The sequence below is a fragment of the Mauremys reevesii genome, linkage group 25 (assembly GCF_016161935.1).
Source record: "Mauremys reevesii isolate NIE-2019 linkage group 25, ASM1616193v1, whole genome shotgun sequence".
In the NCBI taxonomy this organism is placed as follows: Eukaryota; Metazoa; Chordata; order Testudines; family Geoemydidae; genus Mauremys; species Mauremys reevesii.
In genome coordinates, this window is record NC_052647.1 from 2,899,676 (window position 1) to 2,921,151 (window position 21,476).

At 48.2% G+C, this 21,476-nt stretch overlaps 1 protein-coding gene across 9 annotated transcripts in view; it reads left to right on the forward strand.

The window, feature by feature from the left end:
- BRD4 (bromodomain containing 4) overlaps positions 1–21,476 on the forward strand; it is a 234,194-nt gene that overhangs the window by 200,516 nt on the left and 12,202 nt on the right. For all 9 annotated transcript variants that reach the window (XM_039514640.1, XM_039514637.1, XM_039514642.1 and 6 more), the window contains 6 exons: positions 494–546; positions 833–1,127; positions 13,639–14,148; positions 17,323–17,435; positions 17,699–17,858; positions 18,119–18,249. In XM_039514640.1, coding sequence (XP_039370574.1) covers positions 494–546; positions 833–1,127; positions 13,639–14,148; positions 17,323–17,435; positions 17,699–17,858; positions 18,119–18,249 — 1,262 coding nt within the window. The remainder of the gene's footprint in view (positions 1–493; positions 547–832; positions 1,128–13,638; positions 14,149–17,322; positions 17,436–17,698; positions 17,859–18,118; positions 18,250–21,476) is intronic.

Sequence of the window (21,476 nt, forward strand, 5' to 3'; positions counted from 1 at the left end):
GTGGCACTGCACTGGTGAGAGATTTCCAAGAAACTCTAATATAGGCAAGGGCTAACCAGTTCTTATAGTCTGTCACTTTGGTGTCCCAAAGGCCTGCAGCTGAAGAATTAGTGTTGGTCAAAGTCTTGAAGAAATTTCTTTGTAAATCATTGTAGTTGATGTTTTGAAAGTTCTGATCCTTCCTGGTTTTGTGAAGGAACAAAAATGTAGCCAAGGAAACCGCATTTCTTTCCTTAGGAATCTGTAGTAAGTTTCAAAGTTAAAATCAAGGAAAAGCTGCCTGGTTTTGTGTCTGAAAATGTGTTCTTCATGAGTGCTTCAGAGAGCAGTTTGCAGTGAGCACCAAAACTTCGCTACTCTTCCTGTGATTTAAGTGTTGTACTTGTAACCGAGATCAGTAATATTAGTTGCTCCCATATTTGTGTCAGTGATTCCTGGAAGAGCAGCACGTGGATGCTAACCCTTTTATTATCCCTTCTTCCTTTCTCCACAGAAATGGCACCAAAATTGAAGAAGAAAGGGCACTCTGGGCGAGAGCAAAAAAAGGTGAGTTTTGGAGAAGCCTCCCTCCTGGAGCCATGAGAGAATTCCTATGAATTAGAGTCCTCAGTATACATTGACCACCGAATCATCATAGAGGTTGGGCTGGGCCGGGCACACAGGCTGTTAGCAGAACAATACTGTTATTTAGATCAGGAGCTTATAGTCAACCACAGGCTCAGTCCCTCCGTTATTGATGTCTGGAATTGTTCTGAGCTGCCTCCCTGCATACCAGATGACACAAGTCTGGAGAAGGTGTTCTGCTGATCTCATGAGTTTTTGTCTTCTGTAGCATCACCACCACCACCATCAGCAGGTGCAGCAGCAGCAGCAGATGCAACCACTGCCTCCACAGCCTGTCCCTCAACAAGCACCGCCTCCGATGAAGTCCTCTCCCCCTCCTTTCGTACCTGCACAGGTCCCCATCATGGAGCATCCGCTCCCAGGGAACATGTTCGACACTATCACACATTTCACCCAGCCCATCATGCATCTTCCTCAGCCAGAGATGCCACCCCATCTTCCCCAGCAACCTGAGCATAGCACTCCTCCTCACTTGAACCAACATGCAGTAGTCCCTCCTCCAGGTAAGCACTTAATGGGCAATGCTGTGTGTCTAAAGCTGTAGCCCTTTCTTCTTCTTGGAGTAGATGCAGCCATGTATTCCATGTAGATGTGTGTCTCTCCCCAGCACACCAGAACAGGAGAAATTTGCCCAGCAGTACCTGTAGAGGTGTGGCACTCGTGCCTTGTGGCTATAGTCCTCCTGGCTACATGAGGCAGTGCTGTCCTGATCCTCCCTCAGTTCCTTCTTCCTGCTCGTGACTGGCTTCGGAGCTTTGTGTGGTCTCAAACTCTCAACTAATTTAGTTTTTTCTCTTGTATATAGTTAGTAGTACCCTTAATGTCAGAGTAGTTTGTGTTACCAGTCTGTTTCCCCAGCGATGCCTTTCTGGAGTTTAAACATTGTCTTTTGTGCAGGGAAGCAATCCCCAGTAGCAAGGCCCATGTCAAGAAGCATTGCGCAGTCTGCTGATCAGTTTAAGAAACTGACTCAAGTGGCTCGGAACCTTTGCCTAAAGCAGCACCTGTTCAAACAGGCCATGTGGCCTGCTTTGGTCCCAAGGCCCTCAGTGGGTCAGAGGTTGCCCTTGGGCTCCAACAGCACTACCACTTCACGTTCTGGAGCAGGTACTTCAATAGGGGCTGTTCCCTGTTGACTGTGCCGAGGAAAAGGTCGCATAAGACCAATCATAGAATATCAGGGTTGGAAGGGACCTCAGGAGGTCATCTAGTCCAACCTCCTGCTCAAAGCAGGACCAGTTTCCAACTAAATAATCCCAGCCAGGGCTTTGTCAAGCCTGACCTTAAAATCCTCTAAGGAAGGAGATTCCACCACCTCCCTACGTAACCTATTCCAGAGCTTCATCACCCTTCTAGTGAAAATGTTTTTCCTAATATCCAACCTAAACCTCCCCCACTGCAACTTGAGACCATTACTGCTTGTTCTGTTGTCTGCTACCACAGAGAAGAGTCTAGATCAGAGTAGGCTACCTATGGCATGTGTGCCGAAGGCGGCACGCGAGCTGATTTTCAGTGGCACTCACACTGCTCGGGTCCTGGCCACTGGTCCGGGGGCCTCTGGATTTTAATTTAATTTTAAATGAAGCTTCTTAAACATTTTAAAAACCTTATTTACTTTACATACAACAATAGTTTAGTTATATATTATAGACTTATAGAAAGAGACCTTGTAAAAACATTAAAATGTATTACTGGCACGTAAAACCTTAGAGTGAATAAAAGAAGACTCGGCACATCACTTCTGAAAGATTGGCGACCCCTGGTCTAGATCCATCCTCTTTGGAGGCCCCTTTCAGGTAGTTGAAAATAGCTATCAAATGCCTCCTCATTTTTCTCTGCAGACTAAATAATCCCAGCTCCCTCAGCCTCTCCTCATAAGTCATGTGCTCCAGCCCCCTAATCATTTTTGTTGTCCTCCACTGGACACTTTCCAATTTTTCCACATCCTCCTTGTAGTGTGGGGTCCAAAACTGGACACAGTACTCCAGATGAGGCCTCACCAACGCCGAATAGAGGGGAACGATCACATCCCTCGATCTAGTGGCAGTGCTCCTACTTATACAGGCCAAAATGCTGTTAGCCTTCTTGGCAACAAGGGCACACTGTTGACTCGTATACAGCTTCTCATCCACCGTAACACCTAGGTCCTTTTCTGCAGAACTGCTGTTTAGCCATTCGGTCCCTAGTCTGTAGCAGTGCATGGGATTCTTCTTTCCTAAGTGCAGGACTCTGCACTTGTCCTTGTTGAACCTCATCAGATTTCTTTTGGCCCAATCCTCTAATTTGTCTAAGTCTCTCTGTATCCTATCCCTATCCTCCAGTGTATCTACCACTCCTCCCAATTTAGTGTCATCTGAAAACTTGCTGAGGGTGCAATCTATGCCATCCTCCAGATCATTAATGAACATATTGAACAAAACCGCCCCCAGGGCCGACCCTTGGGGCACTCCGCTTGATTATCGGCTGCCAACTAGACATGGAGCCATTGATCACTATCCGTTGAGTCCGACGATCTAGCCAGTTTTTTATCCACCTTATAGTCCATTCATCCAGCCCATACTTCTTTAACTTGCTGGCAAGAATACTGTTGGAGACCATGTCAAAAGCTTTGCTAAAGTCAAGGAATAACATGTTCACTGCTTTTCCTTTATCCACAGAGCCAGTTATCTCTTCATAGAAGGCAATTAGGTTAGTCAGGCATCACTTGCCCTTGGTGAATCCATGCTGACTGTTCCTGAGCATTTTCCTCTCCTTGAAGTGCTTCAAAATTGTTTCCTTGAGAACCTGCTCCATGATTTTTCCAGGGACTGAGATGAGGCTGACTGGCCTGTAGTTCCCCGGATCCTCCTCCTTCCCTTTTTTAAAGATGGGCACTACATTAGCCTTTTTCCAGTCATCCGGGACTTCCCCTGATCGCCATGAGTTTTCAATGGCCAATGGCTCTGCAATCACATCTGCAAGTAGGGACTGCTCCAGGTTTTGGGGTGACTCTTCCACCTCCCGCAGGAAAAGCATGGAACGGCATGGAGCTGGTGCTTCTAACCCTTCCCCGGAACCTAATAGGGAGGTGAGAAACCATCTACCATTTACTTTAGTTCCAGCCTCTGGACATCCATTGAGTCTGGTACTGATGAGTGAGATGCCAGTACCGACTGTTTCTGTGTCGGCAGCATACCAAGTAGCTACAGACCTCCTTCTGCCTTTCAGTCCCAACCTCTCCTTTGGTCCAGGACTTGGCCAAGTCTCTGTCAACTATAGCCCCTTCTATTGAACAAGTCACTGAATCCTCGGGTCAGTTGGCAATGCGCCCCAATGTTCCCCTTCCACAAATTGTGGAAATAGGGCTGGTACTGTGATTGGTACGTGGGACCCCGGTACCAGGAACCTCAGCACTGCTGCAGTCGGCACAGCACATGTTTCCATGGTGGCTTTCACCACTCTTGACGGTGCCATCAGACGCTCTGGTATGACTGTTCACTTCGGTACTGACACTGCGTCAAGCACTGGCATGCTTGGTACCAATGGTATTGCTTCCATTGGCAGCACTGTTTCCTGCCTCATTCTGGACAATAGACGAATCAAACATCTACTTGCTCCCTTCGGTTTTGCTCTACCCTTATCTCCAGAATCCTGAGGCTCCTTTGAGTTGGTGTTGTCATCCTCCCATTCTCCATTGCCCAACCAGCATTGAGGGCCACTGATGAACTGTTACATGTAACAGGATTGGCGCATATCTCATGTTCAGGACGACGGTCCCTGGCCCTGCACCTGTTGGCAACCAATGCCTTATCCATGTCAGTGGAATCTGGGACACTCCTCGATCGCAGAGGTCCTATTCTTCATCTTGCTCAAAGGCAAGATTGCTGGCCAAGTCTGTGGTGGTGACCATCGATCCACTGCAGGCCAAGGCACTGGCAGTCCTCCCTGTGGCACTTCCAGAGGTGACCCATCTGGGTCCGTCATCCCTGGAACAGGATCTGGCTTTGGCTCAGTTAAGGGCCTCATCTACATCCCCAAATTATGCTGTGCTGCATGGCTCATCCTCCCCTTCGGTACTGGATTTTAAGGTGTACCAAGACCTTTTGCAGTATGTAGCTGCTTTTCTTGGTATCCAAGCAGAGTTCTTTTAAGAGAACCCCTACAAATTGATGGACATTTTACAGCTCTGTGCCCCTGGGAGAGTCACCCTGTCTGTTAGCAGTGTGCTCCTTGAACTGGCTAAGGCCCTCTGGTGCACTCTGGCTTTGACACCACCTATAGCTAAGCACATAGAAAAGCACTATTTCATTCCCATGCTGGGATTTGAGGGATTTAACTCCCATCTGGCCCCAAATTCACTAGTTGTAACTGTGGTGAACAACAGATTAGGGACTCTAAACGATTGGTCTTCATGGGCAGGAAGATTTACACCACCTCTTCCTTACAGATGTGAATTGCCAATCAGCAAGCGTTGCTGTCCAAGGACAGTTTTGTTAACTGGACAGCTCTGTCAGGAGGAATTGTCTGGCATTTGTCACTGAGGGCTGCTTGGTGGCTAAGATGCCTTTTGTAATCCACATGCGATATCATGGACACCTCGGCCAGGGTGGGTGGCCTATGTGGTCACCATGAGATGGGGTTCCTGGCTTTCTTTGGCCTTTGACAGCTGAACACTGTTCTCAGACAAAACTGAGGAGACGCTGTGCTCCTTTAAGAATTCCAGGGCTATCCTGCAGTCCTTCGGGATGCAGAGGCGCCACTGTGGCATCCAGCAGCAGCAGTATTGTCCGCAGTGCACATTTGGCCAGCCTTTCCCTCCTCTGAGGCCTGGTCTACATTGGGGAGGGATCGGTCTAAGTTATGCAACTTCAGTTACGTTAATAACGTAGCTGAAGTCAACGTACTTAGATCTACTTAGGGCATCTTCACTGCGTTAGGTCCACTGCTACCCCGTTGACTCTGCCTATGCTTCTCGCTCCGGAGTCGACAGGCGAGCGCTCGGTGGTCGATTTATTGCGTCTTCACTAGACACGATAAATCGACCCCCGCTGGATCGATTGCTCCAGAGGTAAGTGTAGACATGCCCTGAGGCACAGGACTACACCAGAAAGAGGGATAGATCCCACAGGAGGAAGCTGTTGGTCTTAGGGTTCGGCTAGTCCCCACACCTTTCCCTGGTGCCTTTCCAAGTGCCCATTTGACTCCTTGCTCCAAAGCACTGTCCTAGTCATTGCTCCTTCCTCCTCATCTCCCTCCTTTGGGGACAGGCTGGCCCTCTTTCACAATGATTGGGGTTCAGTCGCTACTGAGAGCAGGGTCCTAAGCACTGTCAGATTGGGTTATGCCATCCATAGAATCATAGAATCTCAGGGTTGGAAGGGACCTCAGGAGGTCATCTAGTCCAACCCCCTGCTCAAAGCAGGACCAAACCCAACTAATCCAATCCAGTTCCTCTCCACACCATCTCCCAACCCTCCCTCCCTGTCCCTCTTCAGGGACCCCTCTCACGAGATACTGCTCCTCGAGGTGGTCTATTTTTTGCTGCCTTTGGGAGCAGTGGAGAAGGTTCCACTGGAACACAGGTCATAGCTTCTACTCCCAGTACTTCCTGGTATCCAAAGGAGAGGTAAGGCCTCAAGAAATATATCAGGTACATGGAGTTCTGAATGGTCACTCTATAGACTGTCTTCCCTGCATGCTCTGGATCTCCAGGACACCTACGTTCAAATGGCAGTTATTACTCCTGGGGAATTCTGTGCATCTACGGTCATGCAGAATTCATGTGTCCTGCAGAATTTTTTTCCAGCAGAAACTACATTTTTGCCCCAGAAGTGCTGCAGTTCCACCTTTCGCCAACCAGAGGCCGCTGTGGCACCAGAAGAGCCAGCAGCATGAACGCAGCTGGCTGTTCTGATGCCACAATGGCCTCTGGTGGGCAAAAGGCAGAATTGTAGCACTTCTGGGGCAGAATGTATTGGGGGCAGGGGATTCTGTGCATGCCCAGTGCTGCAGACTTCCCCCAGGAGTAGAAGTTCATCACAGTGCCGTGCCCGTGGAGTCAGGTTAGAACAGAGTGGGGCTGCTGGGGGGTAATAGACATGGGTTCAGAATGGCTACTGGGGGAAGAGACTGGGGCGAAGGATCAGGAGCTAGTGGGGTGACAGCATTGAGACTGGGGATGGGGGAGGGGGACTGCAGGGACACATGGGGATGGGGAAGGAAGCGGTAGAGACCCCTGGGGATCGGAGGTGCGGGGACAGGGGCAGATGTGCCTGACTGAATGGAAGAGGCTTGGGTTCAGCCAGGATCTGCATGGGGAAGGTTCCCCAACTCCCTTACAATCCCACCCCTCAGCCTCAAAAAACCTTTTCCACTAGGGCTGTCAAGCGCACCTGAGAGCCACCTCCTGCACTCCACACCCCTTCCTGCACTGTGCCCCTGCTCCTGCACCCCAACCCCCTTCCCTGAGCCCCCTCATACACCCCACACGCCTCCTCTGCCCCAACCCTTTGCCCTGAGCTCCTTCCTGCACACCACACCCCCTCCCAGACACCACACTCCCTCTGACAACCCAACCCCCACCCCAGCCCTACATTCTTGGCCCTGCATGCAATTTCCCCACCCAGATGTGGCCCTCGGGCCAGAAAGTTTGCCCACCCCTGCTCTAAATAAATGCCAAACATCCACACTAATACCGTGCAACAAATAGAGTTCATTGGAGTCTTCCTCAACTCTCTCGAGGCAATGGCTTCTGTACCACAATAACGTTTCCTCACATTGACCAACCTGATTGCTACAGTACAAATCAGCCCACAAGTCACCGCCAGAACATGCCTACATGGCTTCCAGAACATGCACAATTCCATATGAAATGCCTTCAAGCCTGCCTCCACTCAGTTTATGTCCCACACAGGCACAATATAAAAAAGCACCTCACAGTACCAAACAAGGTAAAGGAGTATCTTCCCTGGTTGGATTCAACCAGACAACATCTGCGTAGGAGTGCCTTTCACGCAAACTCTCCCAATGATGACCGTCACAACAGATGCATCACTTCTGGGTTGGGGAGCGCATCTACGTCTGTGGACTATCCAGTGCCGCTGGTCCCCAGCGGAAACTCTTCTGCACATAAATATCTTAGAACTAAGACAGGTTTCAGAATAGCAGCCGTGTTAGTCTGTATCCGCAAAAAGAATAGGAGTACTTGTGGCACCTTAGAGACTAACACATTTATTTGAACATAAGCTTTCGTGGGCTACATCCGAAGAAGTGGGCCCACGAAAGCTTATGCTCAAATAAATTTGTTAATGTGTAAGGTGCCACAAGTACTCCTGTTCTTTTTAGAACTAAGAGCCGTTCACAACACTTGCTCCCACTTCTTACTGATAATGGAAAGCAAGACTATACAAATCCTCATGGACAATGTAGCTTGCATGTTTTGTATAAACAGACAAGGGGGAGCACTATCACACTACCTCTGTATAGAAGCCCTCAAACTCTGGTAATTATGCATGAGAGACTATATTCACATTACAGCACAATACCTACCTGGTTGCCAGAACACCACGGCAGATCCATTAAGCGGGAATTTCTCCCAGGACCATGAGTGGAAACTCAACATGCACACTCTGGGACATCTTCAGACATTGGGGATTCCTGACAATAGACCTTTTTGCAACGATACAAAACACCAAATGTCCTCAGTTCTGCTCTGGGAGGAGGCTCAGTTGCCACTTTCTGGGCGATGCCTTCCTCATGAAGTGGAACACTCCTCTCCTTTACGTGTTTCTCCCAACCTCCCTTTTGGCCTTGGTGATCCACAAGATTAGGCAGGACAACTCCAGGGTAATTCTGATAGCCCCCATGTGGCCTTGCCAAACTTGGCATCCTTACCGTCTCAGATTATCAGTATGCCCATCATGGATGCTTCCGCTTCTGCCTCATCTCCTATCTCAGGATGCAGGTCACGTTCTTCATCCAGATCCCCAAAGACGCCATCTCAAAGCGTGGCTACTCCATGGCTCAAGTGACATGAAATAACGTGTTCCAATGAAGTACAAAACACAGTCACAAAACAACCAGCCACACCAACTACCTCCATGAATGGAAACAATTTGAGGCATGTGCCAACAAAAATGAATTCCGGCTGTGTCAGCATCTTTACCCTGAATATTGGACTATTGGAATATTGAGAAGTCAGGCCTCTCCATGAGCTCAGTTAAGTGCAGTTCTCCACTATCACAGCGTTCCACAGCAAAGTAGATGAATTCTCCATATTTGCTCACCCACTCACCAAAGATTCCTCAGAGGCCTCAGCAATTTCTATCCTGAAGTGGGAGAACCTATCCCACCATGGGACTCAACCTATCTTCCAAGTCCTAACTGGCCCTCCATTTGAACCCATGGTGACATGCTCTTTGTTACATCTTTTTATGAAAGTAGTGTTCCTCATTGCCATTACATCTGCCATATGGGTGGGAGAATTGGGTGCTCTTTTGGCAAATCAGCCAGATAGTCTTTTTCAAAGATTAAGTTTCCTTGAGATACAGCCAAAGTTTTTGCCCAAGATTGCCTTATCTTTTCACCTCAACCAGCCTATCTACCTTCTGACATTCTATCCTAAACCACACCAGGATAGACAACAATACACACTATGTACCCTGGGTGTACACAGGGCAATTGCTTTCTATTTAGAACAAAAGCATTCTGTATGTCTCAGAAACTGTCTGTCTCAATCACTGAATGATCCAAAGGGAACGCCATATCTACACAATGTCTCTCCAAATGGATTTAAGATTTCGTAAAACTGTTACTCCCAATGTGGTGGTCAACCCCCTACAGCAGTGGTGGGCAACCTGTGGGCCACACATGGCCCATCGGGTAATCCACTGGTGGGCCTCAAGATGGTTTGTTTACATTGACCATCCACAGGCACAGCTGCCCGCAGCTCCCAATGGCCGCGGTTCACTGTTCCCGGCCAATGGGAGCCGCTGGAAGCGGCACGGGCCACGGACATGCTGGCTGCCGCTTCCCGCAGCCACTGGGAGCTGCGGGCGGCTGTGCCTGCGGACGGGCAATGTAAACAAACTGTCGCGCGGCCTGCCAGCAGATTACCCTAACGGGCCAAAGGTTGCCCACTACTGCCCTATGGGGATTCACACGCATTCCACCAGGGCCTTATCAATCTCTGTAGCATTTGTTAACAATGTCCCCATTGCGGAAATCTGTAAGACTGCAACCTAGGTGTCAGCCCATACATTTACTCAACATTACACTTTAGAACAGCAGGCAACCTCCAATGCCCTGTTTGGACTCACTGCACTTTTGTCTGCTACGACTTCAAATCTGAAGCCTTCCGGAGGGTACTGCTCTGAAGTCACCCAGAGTGGAGCGCACCCACAGGGACATCACTTGAAGAGAAAGTTACCTTGTGCAGTAACGTTGGTTCTTTGAGATATGTCCCCCTGTGAGTGCTCCACTACCGTCGCTCCTCCCCTCTACTTCAGAGTTATTGGTAGGCTCTGCAGTAGAGAAGGAACTGAGGGGGAGTTTATTGCACAGCGCTAATTAACCGCCTGAAGCAGCGCAAAACAGGGACTGCGCATGTGTGATCCAGCCAAGCACAGCTACCATAAATCTCTGGTTATGCACGCAGGGGTGCCCGGACACCTAGAGTGGTGCATCCATAGGGGGACACATCTCGAAGAACCTACATTACTGCACAAGATGAGTAACTCTCTTTTTTTAGTGCAGAATTCCCCAGAGTCAGTTATACTGAGTCACAGAAAATTCCTTCAGTTCATCATGGCAGAATGCCAGTTTCAGTACACGGTGCTTCATTTGGCCTCTCTTCTGCCCCCAGGGTTTTTACTAAATGCACAATTGTTACGGCATATGTCAGGAAGAATGGAATTCACATCTTCCTGTATCTTAACAACTGGTTACTGAGGAGCAGATCCAGAGAGCAACTTCTTGCTCATGTCAGTACCACACTGCGGTTGCCTGACTGTCTGGGTCTCACCCTAAACAACAGAAAGTCAACCTTGGCTCCCACTCAGAATATTGAGTTACTTGGGGCCCTATTATATTCCACGACATCAGGAGCATTTCTGCTGACCGACCGTTTTCAAATAATTCGCCATCTTTGCTTCAGTATGAAATATCAGCCTTCCATGACAATTAGATCATGCCTGAGATTTGGGCCATGTGTCTGCTTGCACACAGGTGGTCCAGTTTGCAAAGTTATACCTCCATCCACTTTAAATGTGGCTCAGGACTGTCTTGCATCCTACTCTTTATTCTCTAAACAGACTGGTTCATCTCCCTCCACTGGTCCTAGACTCTGCAGTGGTGGATGTGTCCACAGAATGTTTGCCAAGGAGTTCTCTTTGTCCAGCCCTTGCCAACCAAGTCCGGTCGTTACCAAAGCCTCCCTGATGGATTGGAGGGTGCATCTGGGGTCATTGAAAGTACAGAGACTGTGATCGGCACAGGAAGCCTCACTCCATATCAACTTGCTGGAGCTTTGGGCCATCTAAAATGCATGTCACGCTTTTTGGCAACATATCAGAGACTTGGTGGTTCGCATACTTACTGACAATATCACCGCAATGTGTTACGTAAACAAACAACGGGGAGCATGCTCCAGATTGCTCTGCCTAGAGGCAATCAGGCTGTGGCAGTTCTGCATCAAGAATAATGTTACTCTAGTCATTCACTTGCCTGGGGTTCAAAATAACGTTCAGACTATCTCAGCAGGTATTTTTCACTAAGACACACATGGTCCCTGAAAACAAGTGTCCTCTGGGTTATCTTCACAGCTTGGGGCATCCCAGTGATCTACCTGTTCACTTCAAGGGACAAGAGGAAATGTCGTCTGTTCTGCTCTCAACTGGGCCTTAGTCAAGCCTCCCTGTCCAAACTCACTGTGGTCGTGATCCTGATCATCCTCAGGTCATCCTCTAGCTCAAGGTGGCTCAGGCCAAGATCATTCTTGGTGACGTGTTGTGGCCAAGACAAAGCTCCTTCTCTGACTTTCTCATGCTGTCTATTCAGCCTCCCATGAGGCTTCCTCTCCATCACAACCTGCTAAATCAGAATCAGACGCATCTTGCATCATGTGCTCAGCTCTCTGCATCTCACGGCATGGCTTCTGCATGCCTGAATGAGGAGGAAGAGCAGTGTTCAGTGGCTATCAAACAAGTGCTGCTCAACAGTAGAAAGTCCTCTACCAGAATGGCCTACTCAGCAAAATGTAAACCTTTTTTGGTATGGTCATTAGCTCGTGGAATCCAATCGAAACTGATTTCTCCCCATGACATCTAGGAGTACCTGCTACACCTTCAGACGTGGGGGCTTGCACTAGTTCTCAACCCACAGGCCACTTGTGCCCCAATCAGCACACAGTTGCAGCCCATGTGACATCCTCAGGGCCATACATGTAAAATATATTGTGTGGCTGCAGCCCACATAACACACAGAGACCTGCATATGTGGCCCACCATGGTAAATAGGTTGAAGACCACTGGCTTAGTCCATTGAAAGTGAATCTGGTAGCGATACTGGCATTTCATCCCCCTGTTCAGGGAAAATTAGTCTTCTCCAGTGCCATGGTAATGAGATTCTCAAGAGGGCTTCTTTGTCTGTATCTTCCATTATGAGAGCCAGTTCCCTTGTTGGACCTAAACACAGCCCTGGCAACTCTGATGGGTCATCCATTGTAGCCCCTATTATCTTGTCCCTTTTTGCTCTTGTGTCAGAAAACCGCTTCTCTGGTAGCAATAAGATCAGCAAGGAGACTGGTGAGAGTTGCAAGCTCCAATGGCAGAACCTACTTATATACAGTCCTCTAAAGACAAGGTAACTTTACAACCACACCCCATGTTTTTGTCTAAAGTGGTTTTTGTTTCATTGGAACCAGGTGATGTATTTACTGGAGTTTTTTACTAAACCGCTTTCATCTTTGGAGGACCTGCATCTCCTTACCTTAGATGTCAGGCAATATCTAGCCTTTTTATCTGGACACAACTAAACTGTTTTGTGCCTCATCTCATTTGTTTGTGCCATATGCAGATTGCATGAAGGGTCAACTGCTCGTCACAGATCTCCAAATGAGTAACATCCTGCATTGACAGCAGATGAAATAGCCTTGGCTACACTCCTCAGTGCGTGTGAGCTCATTGTACGAGGATGCAATCAATGTCCAGAGTGTTCCTTAGTAATTTTTCCATACTGAATGTTTTCAGGGCTGCTGCGTGGTCATTGATACATACATTCATGAACCATTACGCCATCACCACATCTTCCAGGGCAGAAGCAAGCTTTGGTAGAGCTGCCCTGCAATCCTTGTTTAGGTAGACTCTGAGCCCCGCCTCCGGGGGGGGGGGGGTGGTACTTGTAATTCACCTAAGTGGAAAATAGAATACACAGCTGCATCTACTTGAAGAAGAAGAAATGGTTATTTACTGTACTTGTGGTTTTTCAAGATGTGATGCAGGTGTGTATTCTGCGACCCGCTGTCTATCCACTCTGCGTCAGAGTCTCATGTCTGGGCATTCAACACAAAGGAACTGAGGGATGGTTGGGGTGGTGCCGCCTCATATAGGCATGAGCGCTGCCCCTCTACGGGTACTGTTAGGCAAATTTCTCCAGCTCCAGTGTTCTGGGCGCACATACAAACCTAAGTGGAATATGCATCTGCATCACATATCAAAGAAACATGGTTACAGTAAGTCATTGTTTTTTCTACAGCCCTGGGTTCCCTAACTGGCACCACATGGTCCCAGGCTGTGCAAGTCTGGGGATAACTTGATGTGTTAGAGAAGGACGTATAGTCACATGATTAAGAAATGGGGTTAGATGCCATGAGATCTTATTTATATTCCGTGGGTATTCTGTGTGATGTAATGGCACAGCTTTTTCCTCTGTTTGGCGTGGACAGTCTAATAAGCAGAACAACTTGTGCAGTTTTGCTGTGGGGAATTGTGCTCTCTTCTGTTGTATGTGATGCCATGTATTCCTGCTCTTCTTCCCCAGCTTTGCACAACGCTCTGCCTCAGCAGCCATCGAGACCCAGTAATCGAGCCGCAGCACTACCCCCTAAACCTTCGCGTCCTCCAGCAGCATCACCAGCCATAAGCCAGCAGCCCATGCTCCCCCAGCCGCCTTTGCCTCAGCCTCCCCAGGTCCTCCTGGAGGATGAGGAGCCTTCCACGCCTCATCACAGCCTGCCTCTGAGCACCAGCCAGATGCAGCTCTACCTTCAACAGCTGCAGAAAGTGCAGCCGCAGACTCCTCTCCTCCCTTCAGTGAAGGTCCAGTCGCAGCCTCAACCACCCCTTCAGCCTCCTGCTCATCCCTCAGTACAACAGCTGCAGCAGCAGCAGCAGAGGCCGATGCACATGCAGCCCATGCAATTCCCTCCTCATATCTCTCAGCCTCAGCCACCTCCACAGCAGCATCCACCCCCGCAGCCAGCTAAACCTCAGCAAGTCATCCAGCACCACCCATCACCACGGCACCATAAGCCCGACCCCTACTCAACTGGTGAGTGCTGAAATTTCCCCTCTGAGTTCTTAACATCAGTGCAGCTAAAATTAGTAACAAATTAAGGGCGGTGGATGCCTGGTTGGAATATGATTGTTCCACAATCTTCTAAGCTTTGCGAATACTGTTGGTGAGCTGGCATCGGGCTTGGAGCACAGACAGGTCATCAATTAACGTACTTAGTCTCTGAGGAATTCCTTGATAACTTGATAGCCTATTGAGGACTAAGCTTTTCTTCTGGGAGCTTAAATCCCAATCCATGGGGGAAACCAACTGTTGTAGGGCTCAAAGTTAGGAAGCAGATTCTAACTAGCAGTGCTGTGCCCTGTTTTAAGATTCATCCCATCCCATTTCAGCCCAGAAGTCTAGCCTGTCCTGAAATCAGGGTACAGTTGGCGAGCTCCAGCTAGAAAAGGGGTTGTTTGCTCCCTTTGGCAGGACATTTGGTTTGTGATTTCATAGTAATAGCATAAATCACCACCTCCCCAGAGCAGATCAGGCTTCCTGAGTCTGTTTGGATTTAAAGTTCTGTGTGCTATTGGCATGCATGTTGGGAAGTTCTTCATGAAAGGATTGAAAGTGCATGAGTGCCAGCGTAGTATCCAGTAAAAGGAGATAAACTGAAGTTAAGGAGGATGGCTGCTGAGTATTGTTTACTAGCCAAGCACTTTAAATTGTCCCCTTGAGTAGTTTATTAGATGTTAAAATACAAATACACGTCTACCTCGATATAACGCTGTCCTCGGAAGCCAAAAAATCTTATTACGTTATAGGTGAAACGGCATTATAGGTGAAACCACATTATATCAAACTTGCTTTGATCCACTGGTGGGCGCCGCCCCCCCCCCCCCCGAGCACTGCTTTACCGCGTTATATCCAAATTCGTGCTATATCGGGTCGCGTTATATCGAGGTAGAGGTGTAGTTAGAATCTGGTGACAGCCAAACTCTGGAAAGAGCCAGCATCTCCAGAATAGCCAAGCTCGCATTACAACACTAAACATGTACATGTATGCTAGCCCCCAGCAAGTGATCAGATGGCAAGCACCCTTTCCAACGTGCTTTCCCTGCCTTAATGACAGCCCTTCAGGAATAGGCTCCAGTGGAGGCACAGCTGAAAAGGACATAAAGTTCCTATGACTGCGTGAGTGGTTCTACCCAGATTGGGCGAGTGGAAAGTCTCAAGCGGAATGCTCAGACTGGTCCCTGAGACATAGACAGTGCCTTGTCCCTCCTAGCTATGGGCATGTTTTAAACCCTCGTAAGATAATTTGTGCTGATGATGGTGTAGCCTAGTCTCCCTCATAGTGCCTTTGATCAAGAATATTTTCTCTACAATCTCTAACAAGCTTTGTTATAGGATAATAGGAAGATGGGTATTCATTTTTTGTGTGAAGGACAAATATATATTTTTTCTGTCTTAAATATTTAGCATGAATTCTTTTTGCTTTTCCTTACCTTTGTGTTGTTTTAGATATGTTATGTAATGACCCCTGGCTGTTGGGTGGAGTGCTGTTTTCAGAATGTGCTTTTAATTTTTTCCTCCTATGCTAAACATTGAACTGTGTCAGTGGCCTTCAGCCATCATACTTTGGGCTGTGACCTTCTCAGATGTCAATAATAGGTATATCTCCATATATATATATCTCATAGAGCTGGAAAGGACCCCGAAAGGTCATCGAGGCCAGCCCCCTGCCTTCACTAGTAGGATGATGTACTGATTTTTGCCCTAGATCCCTAAGTGGCCTCCTCAAGGATTGAACTCACAACCCTGGGTTTAGCAGGCCAATGTTCAAACCACTAAGCTATCCCCAGATGTTAGAATGGGTTGAGCAGGATTTTGATGGGAGAGGAAAGGCCTCCAAGAAAAACCCAGGCATTGCAAAAAGTGTTACAGGTCATTTAGCGATTCAGGAGGTGGTTCTCTTTAGCACCAGGCTGGGCCCCCAGCAGGGTGCTGCTGGAGTGCTGTCTTTCCAATTAAATGTAAAACTGAGGATCATTGGTTCATTAATGAACTTTGGTTCATTAAAGATATCTAGTTGGGGGGGGGGGGGTTCATGGTGCCTTGGTTAAATTCTAATTGGAATTACTACATCCTGCCTCTTTCAATCCCCCACCCATCCTCTCTTTTTTTCCCCCGCCGCCGCCACCTGTAGTTTCAAATGAATGCAGGATTCTTCCATTCCTGCCATAAATCATCATCATAGGATTTCTGTGAGCTGTTACAAGCCAGGGAGATATAACAGTAGAGGGCAGACAAATAAAAAAGGGTACAGGCAAGTGAAATTCAGTTGCCCCCCACCCATAATACAATCTGCTGAGCACCTCTCTAGTGTCTTAGTGTATTGTCTGAGTCCAACCAGAGCTTGAAAAAGGAAAACTCACTTCCCTTATACATTTCAGTGAACAGCAAATGAAATAGATGTCCCCAGGTGCTCCCTCAGTTCTCTGTGCCCTAAAGTCCATGTGTGATTCCTGAACAGAGGTCTTCAGGGACTCTGGTGGCATAGAAATGTAAGGGGAGAGTTTTTTAAAATAGTAAATGTTCAGTGATTATCAAATGTTCAGTGATTCAATGGAAGAAATTGCACAGGGGAACTTACAAATTCTTTAAAATATGAATGTGTTTTGGATGGAGTTTTTCCATTCCTCAGAATGAAGTCCATAGGCTTCATGGCCAAATCCAAAAGGCAATCCAACACAATCCTTTTCACTTCCCAGTCACCTACAGCCCTTGTGCATTGTGAATGTGCCTGTGACAACCATGGCACTGGCCTGACACCGGACAGTAAGAAGGCTGGTGGGAGGTTCTCTCTATCTGAATACCACTCCATGCAAGTCTGGCAGGCTTATGGAGAACAGTAAATAGATGCAATTAAGTGTATGGCTGTTTGTGTGCTGATCTGAGTGACAGAGTCCTAAAGTTGCTTCTAAATTAGTGCATGCTGTGTGGCAGTGCAGCCCATGTGACACCTGGAAGTACTGAGGGGTAGGACTAGACTATGGAAACTACCAAACTGGTGTGGAGTCTTCCTATGTCTGTAAGGTGTGCCTGGGCTAAACTCAACCTGCATGCTGCTCGATCTGACTCAAGGACGAGTTCTCACATTGGTTAATGTTTGGATAAATGATAGTGATGACCGGTTAACTGACTGGTGCTGAATTGTTCCAGGTCACTTGAGGGAAGCGCCTTCCCCTCTCATGATGCATTCCCCACAGATGCCCCAGTTCCAGAGTCTGGGCCACCAGTCACCACCTCAGCAAAATATCCAGCCTAAAAAACAGGTAAAGGAAGGCATAGCCTGAATGTGGGGTCCCAAAGGGCCTGCTCTCAAAGCACATGGTTCCCAACCTGTATGGGTAGCTTGGGCACATGCTAACAATGGTGCACACTCCAGGAGCATGCATTAGAGGCTAGGCCAGCCCCATTGTGGGACCCTTGTGGTGGATTGTTCAGGATGTTACTGGCTCTGTGGATGTGGGATGGACTTGCATCAAGGAAGGTGTTTGGATAGTGACTGATCCATCTCAATGTGCTAACGTGGCAGGAGCTGAGATCACCCTCTGTCGTGCAATCCCAGCCCATGGCGGCAAAGGAAGAGAAGATGCATTCACCAGTCATCCGAAACGAAACATTCAGCCCCACGTTGCGACAGGAACCTCCCAAGCACCCAGAGAGCATCAAACCCCCTGCACATATCCAGCAAAGTGAGTTGGAGCCCCTTCACTGTTAGTGTTGAAATGTGTATTTTGGGTGTAACATGGGCTAGTCTGTTTCCCTTTGAAGGCTGAGATGGAGAAATGGACTGCTCAGCATGGTGAAAGCCTTAGAGTCTACACCTCAGTCTATTGGCCTGTCCTCAACAGTGGGGAAGGAAGGGACAGGATTACTCCCTACATGCTCAGACACCCTGGCAGCCTGCAGGAATGGTCTTTTGCCCTTACCGTGGTGTGTGTGTGTGTTTCAGGAACAGAAATGAAACCAATGGAGGGTGGGCGGCCTGTAATCAGACCCCCTGAACAGAATGTGCCACCACCTGGAGTACAGGACAAAGACAGACAAAAACAGGAACTGAAAATACCCGTCGCCCCTAAAAAGGTAACAGTTCACCACACCTGGATGCAGTCGGTTTGGGGGAAGGGGTTGTTTAGTGGCCTGGTCTGACCTGCCTACACTCCAGCATTTGGTCTATATTCTTTGTGTGAATGGGGCACAGGAACTCTAAGCTACTAGGAGAGGCTAAACTCAGTGTAAAGCTCTTAAAAATTCTAGGCCAAAGCTGTCCCTTCTCTAACAGTTTGATCTACTCAGCTAGATCCCCCATCCTCTTCTGCTTAGGACACAGGTTGGGGTGCCTCGAAGTGGACTTGGCCTCATGTCTTATCTGAGATTGAGCAGACCTGTCCCTTCACGCCAGGGTGAGGCTCACCAGAGTAAATTAGTTTTAGTGCGTGCGCGCGCGCTTTCTCTCTCTCTCTCCCCCTGATGCTGTGCCCTGCAGTGGTTTCTGAGCTATGGGGATTAGTAGTCAATATTCTGGATGCAAAATAAAATACCAGCTGAATAGCAGCAAAAGTCAAAGCTCACTTGCAGTGTGATCTACTGCTAGGTCACTTAGTGACATAAAGGAAAAGGAAAGTCCTTTAATTGTACTGAACAAATAGACACTGGTGTGCAGTCCTGCACTGGGCCATGGGAGATGTGCCTGGTGTCTGATTACTTGGGGAATATGCATGGGTCCATTCCTGGGCCTTGCTCTTCACATCATATGGGAAGGGTGTTCATGTTTCCCTCTCACCACTGGTAACCGTTTCAGTTGCCCGAGTTAATGAAATATGCTGTCTGTTTTGGGTGCAGAAAATGGATGCAGTGGATGCATCCTACTACCAGCAGGGGGCTGTCCTGGACTCCTGCAAGGGTAGTGCAACTCTGTGTGCCATAGAGCCAGTAAGCACAGAGCTGTTCTAAAATACACTGAGACTCGGTAGGTGAGGTAATAGCTTTTATTGAACCAGCTTCTGTTGGTGGAAGGTACAAGCATTTAAGCTTCATAGAGCTCTTTTCAGGTCTGGAGAAGGAAATCAGACTTCTTCCTTCCCAAGACATGGAGAAGAGCTCTGTGAAGCTTGAAAGCTTATACCTTCCACCAGCAGAAGTTGGTCCAGTAAAATATATTACCTCTCATATGCTGGGGCCAACATGGCTATAACAACACTTAAAATACCATTAATTAGGCACGTCTGGTCACAGCTTGGGGTCTGGGGAAACAAACATGAGGCTCAGTGGGCAACAGCTTTCACCTGTGAGCTTCAGTGTCCCCATTTCTAAAATGATGAGATGATACCTGCCCTGCCCATTGCAGGGGGAAAAGTTGTGAAGTGTTTGAGACATTCAGCGCTGGGTGCACCAGTGCTGTGAGATATGGCTTATTTGGGTGCAATGGCTGCTTGGGAGCTAAAGAATGATATTGCCATCAGTGTATCCTAGCTCATATTTGTATGGGTGCTGGAATATCCTTTGAGTCCCAGTTCAAGGATCAATCCCTATAGTAATTAGTTCAGCTTCCCCTGAGAACTCTTGGTTCACAGAGTATGCAAGTGTCGGGGGTGGAGGGACACTATTAGCCTCGCTACTTCATTTAGGTTTGGGCCCAATTTTTTAATGTTAAAGTGATTGTACAAGAGAGTTTGTCCTGGCTGAGAGCTGTAAGAACTTATGGCTTCTATCTGCAGATCAGGAACAGCCTGGGCACAGCAGGGCAAGTGTCTCCCACCTGTGTCACTGGGATGCAGAGGGGACTCCCTGTGCATGGGAGGGGAGCTCAGTCTTTGTTACCCATTCAGCCCTACACTTCTGACCACAAATTGCGGGCACAGATGTGGTGGTTTGACAATACAGGAACCAGGAGCCATAAAGTGAGACTACCAACTCATTTCATACATGCCACTGTGAACAGCCTTCAGATGGTAACATCACCTTCTTCAAGTAATAGTCCCTATTTGTGTTCCACTGAGGGGTTAAGCCATGTGCCCAGAGTTGGAGAATTTGAAAGTACTGTCTGTTGGTCCTTTCATGCGCCCTGGCTCACCTTGTGCTTCATCTAAGGTGTTAAAGGGAGGGGCTGACCAAATGCATCTCCAGATCGTCTCATTGCCACATGGTTCAGGTCGGAACTTTCAATGTCCTCCTCTCTGGTGCATCTTTAATTAAGATAGTTGTACATAGTTTTAGCCAGTTTTATGGTATTTTTACCAGTTTATTACAAGCAGCAAAGAGTCCTGTGGCACCTTATAGCCTAACAGACGTATTGGAGCATGAGCTTTCATCTGTTAGTCTATAAGGTGCCACAGGACTATTTGCTGCTTTTACAGATCCAGACTAACATGGCTACCCCTCTGATACTTGACAGTTTATTACAGTTTTTATTGCAGTTTTAGCACTTAGTTAAGATAAGATTGGGGCTTGTTTTTTTCTTCATCCAACACACCACCCAGTACCAGTGTGCAGGTACTGGACTATGCCCAGGATTCTGGGCTTCAAACTCTGTGCCTCGTGCCCTCTACTGCTTGGGGGAAGCTCACATCACATCCAGATGCAGTATTTGCCAATCCTTTCCCAGCCACACCAAAAAAGACCAGATCCTCCGCTTCCAAAAGCATCACATGGAGCTTGCCATGAGGCCTCACTTGGACCCAGGCAGAGAAACTCCCCCTGTGTATCAGCCTGAATCAGCGAGGAACATGCACCTCCCATTACCACATCCAAAGCCAGTATGGCAGAACCACCCCCACAAACCCTATGGCAGCATCTAATTGGGAGGTAAGGAAGCATACCCATAAGCATGATACTAAGTCTTCCTCAAAGCCAAAGAAAATGGACACTCCTTCCACGAGTTCGAGCCATGGGGATGGAACTCACACTAAGTCCCATAGGCATGAGAAGAAGTCCCACAAGCAATGGAATCTGGTACTTCCAAGCACCTGTCCAACAGTACCGTCATCACCAACCCTCCACAAGACATGGAGTCCTCCTGTTCTGGGAAATTCCATGCCACCAGCACTGATACGAGCCCAGGGAAAGGGTGCCTGTGACACCGGGGAGATCTGGAATTGTACCTGAACCCCAGGACATATTTGCCTTGCTGGACCCAGAGTCACCCCAGCCAGCCAGCCCTTCCACCTTTAGAGAGAGGATTTCTCCACCTCAGGATATGTCCCCAGTACAGGTCCTCTCACCATCTGCTCCGAGGGTCTACACTCTTCCGCCAGTTCTGACGGTACCACCATTTGAACCAGTCTGCCTTCTCCTCCTCTGAAGAATCGGAA